The sequence below is a fragment of the Symphalangus syndactylus genome, chromosome 18 (genome assembly GCF_028878055.3).
Source record: "Symphalangus syndactylus isolate Jambi chromosome 18, NHGRI_mSymSyn1-v2.1_pri, whole genome shotgun sequence".
In the NCBI taxonomy this organism is placed as follows: domain Eukaryota; kingdom Metazoa; phylum Chordata; class Mammalia; order Primates; family Hylobatidae; genus Symphalangus; species Symphalangus syndactylus.
In genome coordinates this window covers 83351559-83363202 of record NC_072440.2, presented here as the reverse complement: position 1 = coordinate 83363202, position 11644 = coordinate 83351559, and the positions used below count along the sequence as shown (strand labels likewise).

At 43.0% G+C, this 11644-nt stretch overlaps 1 protein-coding gene across 4 annotated transcripts in view; it reads left to right on the top strand.

Moving 5' to 3' along the window:
- The first annotated feature begins 1411 nt into the window (after window positions 1–1411).
- Window positions 1412–11644, top strand: part of SPDYA (speedy/RINGO cell cycle regulator family member A) — a 34201-nt gene continuing 23968 nt past the window's right edge. For 2 of the 4 annotated variants that reach the window (XM_055253994.2, XM_055253992.2), the window contains exons 1-4: window positions 1420–1527; window positions 5519–5592; window positions 6885–7134; window positions 10249–10307. In XM_055253994.2, the coding sequence (XP_055109969.1) occupies window positions 6903–7134; window positions 10249–10307 (291 nt within the window). In that variant the 5' untranslated portion in view covers window positions 1420–1527; window positions 5519–5592; window positions 6885–6902. Of the gene's footprint in view, window positions 1528–1607; window positions 1773–5518; window positions 5593–6884; window positions 7135–10248; window positions 10308–11644 lie in introns of those variants that run through there. The other 2 variants (XM_055253991.2, XM_055253993.2) reach the window with 2 other exon arrangements.

Genomic DNA, 11644 nt, shown 5'->3' with positions numbered 1-11644 from the left:
TTTATACTCGAGGCTGGAAATTAATTATCACAGCACCGGTACCTTGCAAAAACAAGGGGAAGAGCAGGGAGAAGTCAGGAAGGATTCTTAGGGAAAAGCCAGAGGAATGAAGCTTGAAGCAGCCATTTTCCTCAAGATTTTTACAACCAGTTGATGCTTCTTGGCCCATTCTCCCATTTATAGGTCAGGGAGAAAGAGTCAAGGGCATGTGTAAGGAAAAGTAAGTTCCCAGCTGGCCCCCTCCTCGTACTTGTAGGTGAATTTGTCATTATTGTGCTGTGTGTGGAAGCGCAAGAAGGAAGGAATTAACGCGTTCTTCAGAACTGCTGATTGAGGAGCTATTTGCTGGAAGTACCACAAGTAGGCAGAGCCAGGTTGCCTTTTAAGAGTAATCGTTGTATTAGCCCAAAAATCTGGAAGCAATCCAAATATTGAAATGACTTAAATGGTCCATCCACTGGAATATTATGCAGTCTTTGAAAACGTTTAGAAAGACTAGCAACATGAAAAAACCCGTGATAAGGAGACAAAAAAAAAAAAAAAGGTTACACTGGGTGTGGTGGTTTAGGATTGTAATCCCAGTGGGAGGATCGCCTGAGTCCAGGAGTTCAAGGCCAGCCTGGGCCACGTAGGACTCTGCTCTACAAGGCATGTTTAAAAATTAGGCGGGCGTGGCGGCACCTGTGGTCCCAGCTACTCAAGAGGCTGAGGCGGGAGAACTGCTTGAACCCGGGAAGCAGAGGTTGGAGTGAGCCGAGATCGTGCCACTGCTCCAGCCTGGGCGACAGAGCGAGACTCCGTCTCAAAAATAAAGAAAAAGCCGGTTATACCTTAGGAGGGACATAAGGATGGGGGGATCAAAAAGCTGTGAAGAATTCTTTTTATTCATTCAACATGCATGTATTAAGCACCCACGTAATCAAAGGCTAGGGCAAAGCCAAAAAGATTCCTGCTGCAGATTCAGTTACAATAGAATGGCCCCTTCTCACAAGAGCCACCGTATTCACACGTTGTGCTTTTCTCAGTTCAAGCGGCCTCTTCCTTTTGAGTAACCAGGGTAACCACGCTGTGCCCGCGTATGCCAGGCGGGGAGGGGAGGCCGCAGCCCCAGCCCCGCGGGGCCTGGTTGTCTAATCGAAGGGAAGTAAACGGCCCCAACGCAAGCCTGACTGAGAGACGTGCCCAAGGGAGGTAGGTCGAATGAAGAGGGTTGTGTGAGTTTTGCGTGGGCAGGCGGGGTAACGGAGGAGGGAGGCCCGAGCCACAGGCTCGGGCGGGCTGGGGGCAGGGAGGGGCGGGGTTCGCCGAAGCGCACTCCCAGGTAGGCCCCGCCCCCTCGGCCGGCTCTGCGCGCTGATTGGCCCCTGCCGGCCTCGCGCTCCCTCGCTCCGGGTTGGCGGGAGACCTTCGAGCGGGTACTGCTGCTGGCGAGCGACCGGCGAGCAACCGTCTGAGGCCAGGAGCGCTGCGGCGGAGGCTTGACCGCCGCTGCCCGGCCCTCTCCCGCGCAGCCCCGGGCTTCCGCAGGTACCTGTGCTCGCCCCCGGGAAGGGCCTCGCAGGCGAATCTCTAGTTTCGAGTGTGCCTGGTCCCTGCGTTCGCTCGCCGGCGACCCCACCGCCCGCCTTAGATGAGAAGGCAGTGCTCCAGCCTCGTCCTCACGCCGCCTCCCGTGGGCGCCCTCAGCTGCCTTCGCAGCGACGACGACACACGCGCTCCCCGCAGCGGGCTCTGGGCTGAGGGGCCTGGCGGGGGAGGCAGTGGCCGCGCAGGTTGGGGCGTTGGCCGCCCTCCGTCTGGCGGCGTAGCGGGTGAAGGTTCTCGGGGGAGGACGGGCAGGGCCGAGACCGGAGGCTGCTCCGGAAGCTCGGCCGTCTGCTCGGAGGGAGGGCCCTGGGCAGGCGCTCCCGTCTCCACGTGTGCCCGCCGCCTTTATTGTGGGGGAAATGGAGATTTGGGGGGTCTTTTTAATAAATCCTACCTCCTTATGTCCCATTAAACACCTCTTTTTGACCCCAAGATCGTCTGCCCCAGAATTTTGAGATCTGAGCTGCTGTGTCTCAGTACCAGGCCCTTAGCCCATTTCTCAGAATTCACCAAGATTCTCTTACATGACATCCAGTAGGACTGGAGGCCCCCTAGCCTCAACCTTTTAAAAAGCCTTATGCCGAGTTGGGCGAATCCTTGAGGCCAGGATTCGAGAGCAGCCCACAGCAAAAACCCCGTTTCTACAAAAAAAAAATGGAAAAAAAAAATTAACCGGGCATGGTGGTGCGCACCTGTAATCCCAGCTACTTGGGAGGCTGAGGCGGGAGAATCGCTTGAACCCGGGAGGTGGAGGTTGCAGTGAGCTAAAACCCGTCTCTACAAAAAATAATTTTAAAAAAAATTATCCTGGCATGGTGGCGGGCGCCTGTAATCCCAGCTCCTCGGGAGGCTGAGGCGGGAAAATCGCTTGAGCCCGGGTGGGGGGGGCAGAGGTGGCAGTGAGCCGAGATCACCTTATAGCTGGGGTCAGCTGGTTTCGTTTTCTTGGCAAGGTGATGATAAGTAATACTGGAGTGCTTACTATGTGTCAAGTGTCTTACACATGATTTTATTTAATATTTTAAACAGTGATTTACTGGTTAAAGAATGTGGGACTTTGAGCCGGGCGCGGTGGCTCACGCTTGTAATCCCAGCACTTTGGGAGGCTGAGGCGGGCGGATCACGAGGTCAGGAGATCGAGACCACGGTGAAACCCCGTCTCTACTAAAAATACAAAAAATTAGCCGGGCGTGGTGGCGGGCGCCTGTAGTCCTAGCTACTCGGGGAGGCTGAGGCAGGAGAATGGCGTGAACCCAGGAGGCGGAGCTTGCAGTGAGCCGAGTTTGCGCCACTGCACTCCAGCCTGGGCGACAGAGCGAGACTCCGTCTCAAAAAAAAAAAAAAAAAAAAAAAGAATGTGGGACTTTGATGTCAGTTCTGCATTCAAATTCTAGCTTTATCACTTACTAACTATGAGCCTTGGGGAAATTTCTTAACTTCTTTAAGCCTCAAATTTCTTACCTAGAAAATAAGGATAAAATAATACCTACCACATAGAGATGTTTTGAGAATTAAATGAGATAATACATGTAACACATTCATCAGTGTCTGGCACATACTCTCTGTGTGTGACTGCACTCATAAGGAAGTTAAGGCTTACTTGCCTGTCCTAACTGAGTTGCCAATGGATATTGCTATTAGGTTTTTCATATAGGCAAATAAATCCCCAAACAACTTCTGCTTGTTTCATATTATGGCTATGAACCACCACCCTTTATATTACTCCCCAGAGAAGAGGTTATTTCAGATGCCACTACAATTTTTGTGATTTACTTACCAAAAAAAAAAAAAAAAGAAGAAAGAAAGAAAATCCCAGACATCCTATTCAAGTGTGAATTCTGGTATGATTTTTTAATGTTCATGGAGTCCATATAAAAATTCATTGAAGGAGACCGAGCATGGTGGCTCACGCCTGTAATCCCAGCGCTTTGGGAGGCCGACGCGGGCCGATCACCTCAGGTCAGGAGTTGGAGACCAGCCTGGCCAACATGGCGAAACCTCATCTCTACTAAAAATACGAAAATCAGCGGGGCGTGGTGGCAGGCGCCTGTAATCCCAACTACTCAGGAGGCTGAGGCTGGAGAATCGCTTGAACCCGGGAGGCGGAGGTTGCAGTGAGCCGAGATAGAGCCATTGCACTCCAGCCTGGGCGACGAGCGAAACTCCGTCTCAAAAAAAAAGAAAAATCATTAAAGGATTTTACCTGATGAGCATAGTTTCTCCTACTTCTCCTTTCCCTATCTCTTGACCTTACTAAAATGGCTCATATTTTTAATTTGGTTTTCGTTCTTTTCCTCTGGCTTGCTCTATCAGAACTCTCATTCTCTTAGTATATCTAAATGAAGATCAAAATTAAAAGATACCCTTAGGTAGAAATTGACCAAGACTAGCATTGATAGCTTCTCTCTTTCAGCTTGTTGTACGTACCTTTCCTGCCAGTGTTTGCTTATTAAAGACAATGAAGCTCCACTTGGGGAATTTCAGACATTTTCTTCTCATTCAGTTTTCTGAAATTGTATATGAAATATCCCAACAGATACATAAGGGTTTAGAGGAATAGTGTAAAGACGCCTACTGTGGACATATTTTACCTTTTTGATTGATAGAAAATTTGCATTATATTTTATGATATATCCATGATTGTTTTAATATAAAAGCACTATTTTAGGTTACGTAGCATGGAGTAAAACTTATCTTCTGGAATATGTGCCACAGTTATTTTATGTTCTGGTACATTCCACCCAAGTCTAGCCCCAACACTCAAATTTGAAGCAGAATTCTTAGCCATGGTACTATACCACTGATAACTCCATACTAGAATTTGAGAAGCCTGACTACTCTTTAGTTTCTTCTATCTAGAATTTTTTTTTTTTTTTTTTTTTTTGAGACGGAGTCTTGCTCTGTCACCCAGGCTGGAGTGCGGTGGCATGATCTTGGCTCACCGCAACCTCCGCCTCCCGGGTTCAAGCAATTCTCCTGTCTCAGCCTCCCCAGTAGCTGGGACTACAGGCACCTGCCACCATGCCCGGCTAATTTTTGTATTTTTAGTAGAGACGGGGTTTCACCAGATCGGTCAGGCTGGTCTCAAACTCCTGACCTCAGGTGATCCGCCCACCTCAGCCTCCCAAAGTGCTGGGATTACAGGCATGAGCCACCACGCCCAGCTTTTCTATCTAGATTTAAGGCTGCTCTTACTTTGAAAAAAATATGCAGACGAGGCCTCCAGCTGTCTCCCAGATGAGGTGGGCAGGAAAGAGCAGAAAGTTCTTACTCAAGTCTCAAGGCTCAATTTTATCACCTATTCCTCTTTCTATGGAGTTTATAACCCATACCCCAAGTACATAATTGCCTTCAATTTGGCAGGACTTTAGGATCTAGGAAGAAAGATGGCATGAGAGGAGCAATTAGATAAGTATAATTTCCTCTGCCTAGTTCTTCAAAATGTAGCCCTGTACTATCTAATGTGGTAGCCACTGGCCACTTGTGGCTGTTAAACACTTGAAACTGAATAATTTAATTTTTCCTTTAAAAACTGAAAGAGCATATTTTTCTCTTACAAATTACTTCATTTTTAAAAATAGGACTGCATTTCACTTTCACTGTTGAAAAATTAGTATCAGAACAAATTTGTATGTAAGCATATTCATCTAAAGTAACAAAAAAAAGAAAAAAAGAATTGAGATATGCTGTAAGAGGAAAATACGCAGCAGATTTCAAAGACTTAGAATGTGAACTATCTCACTGATTTTTATATTGATTACATGTTAAAATGGTATTTTGGACATATTGGGTTACATAAACTTTATTATTAAAAGTGATTTTATCTGTTTTGTTTTGTAAGGTGGCTCTAAAAATACAAAATTACATATGTGGCTTACATTATATTTTTCAGTGCTGCTCTAACCTCACTAAATCCAATCTTATTTTCCAGTCCTTCCTTCAAAAGGGAAATTTCTGAGGGTCAGGAAGGGGAATCTGTACCTCACTCCTTGAACACCAAGGAAGGTATGGCTGCCTGAGTCACTGTGAGGTTGCATTCAGAGGTTCTCAGTAGGGTCCTAGAGTAGTTTCCTGTGTTGCCTATTCATACCTCCATTTCCCATTACCCTAGAAGTATTTGACCACAAAAATAATACTAAGTGTAGTAATTATGTGAACTAATCACCACCAAAGAAGGTGACGATTATGTATATTGTTAAACATTGATAGATTAACTTTGTCTCAGATTTTATTAGATTATAACAACATACATTCATATACACTTATAATCAGTCACTCAAATAGCTTTGTCATACACTTACAACTTTAAAAATTAGAACAGGCCAGGCATGGTGGCTCAAGCCCGTAATTCCCACACTTTGGGAGGCTGAGGCGAGAGGATGGCTTGAGCTCAGCAGTTTGAGACCAGCCTGGGCAACATAGTGAGACCTCATCTCTACAAAAATTTAAAGAATTAGCCAGATGTGGTGGCATACCCCTGTGGTCCCAGCTACAAGGGAAGCTAAGGAGGAAGGATCACCTGAGTCCAGGAGGTCGAGGCTGCAGTGAGCCGTAATCATGCCAACGTACTCCAGTCTGGGTGACAGAGCAAGACCCTGTCTCAAACACACACACACACACACACACACGAGAAAAAAAAGGAAAACAGAAAAGTAAGTAAAATAAAAATTAGACCAATTTATGAAAAGCCTTCAAAGCACATCTACATTTTTTGCTAGAATTGCTTTCAACTTTTCAATAAATACCAATAAATGTTTATTGAATAAGTGAATTTTATAATATATCAAGGAATTTACCAATAAAGAGATATGGGGTTTTGTGTGGGGGGGGTGCTTTGTAATATAATACTTGATAATAAGTTCTGGAAATAGTTGTCCTTGTTTATAAAAAATTTGAGGTGGCATATAACAACAATATAATAAAATTATGTCAATTCAAGCAGAATAGAAAAAATTAGAAAATTAGCAGGAAAAAAGAAGACTACAAATAAATTATGAAGTCAGCATCATTTCTATAATTAACTTTCAAATTTGGTCGAGTTCTGCAGCCAAAGCAAAATGGCATACAGTATCTTATTATTTGGGAAGAGGATGTCTATTTGTTACCCAAAAGAAGCATAGCTTTTCCTAGCACTGAATTTCAAAAGCAATTTTTAATGGGAGTCACTGTCACAAATAATATTTTAATGGCAAGTTTAGTAACATTTTATATGACTGCATATGGTAGTATCATCCAGTTAGTTGTTTGTATATGAAATGAATGTGTGTGATGAATAATTGTATGTTTTATTTTTACAGGAATATTGGGAAACCAAAATGCACAATCAGATGTGTTGTGAGACACCACCTACTGTCACTGTTTATGTAAAATCAGGGTCAAATAGATCACATCAGCCTAAAAAGCCCATTACTCTGAAGTGTCCTATTTTTAAAGATAATTGGCAAGCATTTGAAAAAAATACACATAATAACAACAAATCTAAACGCCCCAAAGGACCTTGTCTGGTTATACAGCGTCAGGATATGACTGCTTTCTTTAAATTATTTGGTAGGTTTAAAATATTGTAATAGTGGTAATTATGAAGTACTAAAAACCTAGAATGTAAACATCTAATTGTTTTCATTCTGAACAAAGAGGATATCATTATTTTTGTATTAAATTTCTCATCTCCAACCAAATTTGTTTTTGTTTTACTTAGTCTTTTTTTTTTCAATGTTGGGTTTTTGTTTGTTTTGTTTCCTTATGGATTAAAAATTCATACTCATCTAGCTTCTAGACTACTTAAATCAAGATGTCAAATTTAAATTCTGGGCAATTCAACTTCATAGTCCATGGCATGAGTTTTATTTGACCTAAAGTAAAATACTACATAAAGACTCAGGTGAGCTAACTGACCCAGTTTGACTGGGCCTAAGGGGTTTCCCAGGACTTTCTCTGCTAAACCCAAGAAAACTAGGAAGCTTGGTCACACTAGAGAAGTTTCAGGATAACAGTTTGGGAACATTGTTAAAAATTAACCATGCTTTATCATGTCCATATAATGAAACTGAGTTTGAATTTGTTTAGGTTATGAGACAGTGCTACTTTGCTGATAACATTTCTTAACATTGGCAAAAAGAAACTTCTTTGTAGTACTGTACTCCTAACCAGGAAAGAGAGGGATTTTTTTTTTTTTTTTTTTGAGGTAGGGTAATAAGGTAAACAGATTAGAAAAAGGGGTAGGATAGATGAGTTCTGAAAAATATTTAGAGTAATGAATCAAGTCAAGTAGATGCTACAGTCTGGTAGATTGTAGCTTCCTTGTTTCTAGAGGAAGGTCAGGCGCATTAAAGCAAGCTAGTTACGATTTAAAGAAAAGCAAAATGAAAAGATGAAAAAGGAAAAAAATGTAAGGAATATAAGTAGAAAAAGATATGAAGATGCTTCCCCATCAGATTTAGAATATTAATAAAAGTTCCCCTTCTTTTCATTAAGAGCAGAACAAAATTATTACCTGCAAACTTTTTTAGTACCCAAAACTCATCATGAGAAACGAGGGAAAATACCTGGCTGTACCATTTTAGTAACTTAAGAAATATAAATAGAGGCTGGGTGCGGTGGCTCACGCCTGTAATCCCAGCACTTTGAGAGGCCGAGGCAGGCAGATCAGCTGAGGTCAGGAGTTCAAGACCAGCCTGACCAACATGGAGAAACCCTGTCTCTACTAAAAATATAAAATTAGCCGGGTGTGGTGGCACATGCCTGTAATCCCAGCTATTTGAGAGGCTGAGGCAAGAGAATCGCTTGAACCCGGGAGGCGGAGGTTGCGGTGAGCCGAGATCGCACCATTGCACTCCAGCCTGGGCAACAAGAGTGAAACCGTCTCAAAAAAAAAAAAAAAGAAATATAAATAGAATTAATGGGCCAGGCACAGTGGCTCATGCCTGTAATCCCAGCACTTTAGGAGGCTGAAGGGGGTGGATCACTTGAGGCCAGGAGTTCGAGACCAGCCAGGCCAACGTGGTCAAACCCCATCGGGCATGGTGGCACATGCCTGTAATCCCAGCTACTTGGGAGGCGGAGGCAGGAGAATCACTTGAACCTGGGAGGTGGAGGCTACAGTTGAGCCGCGATCATGCCACTGCACTCCAGCCTGGGCGACAGAGCAAGACTCTGTCTCAAAAAAAAAAAAAAAAAAAAAAAAAAGGCTGGATATGGTGGCTCATGCCTGTAATCCTAGCACTTTGGGAGGCCAAGGCAAGTGGATCGCTTGAGCTCAAGAGTTCAAGACCAGCCTGGGGCAACGTGGTGAAACCCCCTCTCTACAATACAAAAAAAAAAAAAAAAGTTACCGGGGCATGGTGGTGCATACCTGTAGTCCCAGCTATTTGGGGGGTTGAGGTGGGAGGATCTCAAACCCAGGAGGTTGAGGCTACAGTTGAGCCAAGATCATGCCACTGCACTCCAGCCTGGGTGACAAAGTGAGACCTTGTTTAAAAAAGGAAGAAAAATTAGCAAGGCAGAAATTATTATTCTCAGGAAATCAGTAGTTATTCTTTTTTTTTTTTTTTTTTTTTGAGATGGAGTCTCGCTCTGTCGCCCAGGCTGGAGTGCAGTGGCGCAGTCTCGGCTCACTGCAAGCTCCGCCTCCCAGGTTCACGCCATTCTCCTGCCTCAGCCTCTCCGAGTAGCTGGGACTACAGGCGCCCGCCACCACGCCCGGCTAATTTTTTGTATTTTTAGTAGAGACGGGGTTTCGCTGTGGTCTCGATCTCCTGACCTCGTGATCCGCCCGCCTCGGCCTCCCAAAGTGCTGGGATTACAAGCGTGAGCCACCGCGCCCGGCCTAAAAAAAGGAAGAAAAATTAGCAAGGCAGAAATTATTATTCTCAGGAAATCAGTAGTTATTCTTGGAACTTTCCATGTGACTACACTGATGATATTTTAGTGTACACAAATGAATATAAAGAAGTTATGCCTTTTTACTTAAAATGAAGAAGAGGAGCCTGGTGTGGTGGCATGCACCTGTAGTTCCAGCTACTCAGGAGTCTGAAGCCAGAGGATCACTTGAGCCCAGGAGTTCAAGGCCCACCTGGGCAACATAGTGAGACCCTGTCTCTTTAAAAAAAAAAAAAAAGGGGGGGGAATGGAAAAAAAGTAGATTTTTCTAGATTACATTCTGACAACTATTAATGTATTTTGAGATTATATATTTTAGCCCTTTAGAATTGAAATATTTTACCTACTTTCTAGATGTTATTTTTAACAATGTGTTTGTTTGTTGATCTTTCTATCCTAATAGTTTTTTCAAAATGTTAATTATAAATAACTAATGAATTATGAATCCTTTTTATATAGACATTTTCATATGTATTTGAGTAATAGAAAGTGGAATAGAGATAGAGAAGAATGCAAAACTAAAAATACTATTGGATATTCAGTAAACCAAACACTTCTACCATTCTCCAATCTGAGCCATATATTAAGGCAAATCAGATGGGATGATGAAGGATAAAGCTGTACAGTCTTTGCAATGGTAGATACACCAAAGAACTGAAAACTCCACCTTAGGCAACACTGGTTCATTCATCTTTGTTTTATTTCTAAGCACCATGTATAATCTCTTGACTTAGAAATTAATTATGTTTTTAAAAGACAAGTTATAGCTATCTTTTGTTGTAGATGATGATTTAATTCAAGATTTCTTGTGGATGGACTGCTGCTGTAAAATTGCAGACAAGGTAAATTTGGTAACAGTATAACCATTAACCAGCATTATAATGTAACTGAACCATTAGAGCTTTAATAAGACCTTATAAGAATTTTCTATCTTATTAGTTATGATTAAGAAAAGAGCTAGTGGCCTGGTGCAGTGGCTCACACCTGTAATACCAAAACTTTGGGAGGCTGAGGTGGGTGGATCACCTGAAGCCAGGAGTTGGAGACCAGCCTGGGCAACATAGTGAGACCCCCATCTCTAAAAAATTTAAAAATTAGCCAGGTGTGGTGGCATGCACCTGTAGTTCCAGCCACCCAGCTGAGGTGGGAGGATCACTTGAACCCAGAAGTTGGAGGATACAGTCTATAATCAATTGTGCCACTGCATTCCAGCCTGGACAATAGAGCAAGACTCTGTCTCTAAATAAATCAATTAAATTTAAAAATTAAAAAAATAAGAGCTAGCCTGCACTGTTCCTTCAAAGCAGAAGCTTTACACGTTAATTTCTGGAATTAGCATATAGCATAGATTCAGTCTATACTTGAGGAATTGCAGAATATTATTGATTACATTTAAATGACCTTAAATTTGTATTTGATTGAAAACAAATCAAAACAGGTGTGGCAGCTCATGCCTGTAATCCCAACACTGTGGAAGGCCAAGGCAAGAGGATCACTTAAGTCCAGGAGTTCCAAGACCAGCCTTGGCAACATAGGGAGATCTGGTCTCTAAAAAAAAATTATATATATATATATATTATCTGGACATGGTGACTCATACCTGTTGTCACAGCTACTTAGGAGGCTGAGGCAGGAGGATTGCTTGAGCCAGGGAGGTCAAGGCTGCAGTGAGCTGTGATACCACCACTGCACTCCAGCCTGGGTGACAGAGCAAGACCCTGTCTCAAAAACGAACAAAAACCAAAAAACCACAAACAGAAAATCAGTATAGACTTAATACATTTTGATCAGTTATTACCTTTTATCAGGCTGTGGAGAAAAAGTATTCTGAGATTTACTTTACTAAGGTAGTCTGCATTTTAGTATTTTGTAAGTCAGAGAAAACAAATCTCAGTGATTTGTAGGGTAAAATTAGTTTAACATGTTTAGGAATCAGTGTTTCATAAAAGAATGTCTAACTTACACACTGGGAGCAGCGATGTTTCTATGTTCTTTAGATTTTGTTGAATGGTTAAAATTTCAGCTTTGTCGCTCATACCTGTGATCCTAGCGCTTTGGGATGCTGAGGCGGGCAGATCACCTGAGGTCAGGAGTTCAAGACCAGCCTGGCCAACATAGAGAAACCCCGTCTCTACTAAAAATACAAAAATTAGCCGGGTGTGGTGGTGCCCACCCATAG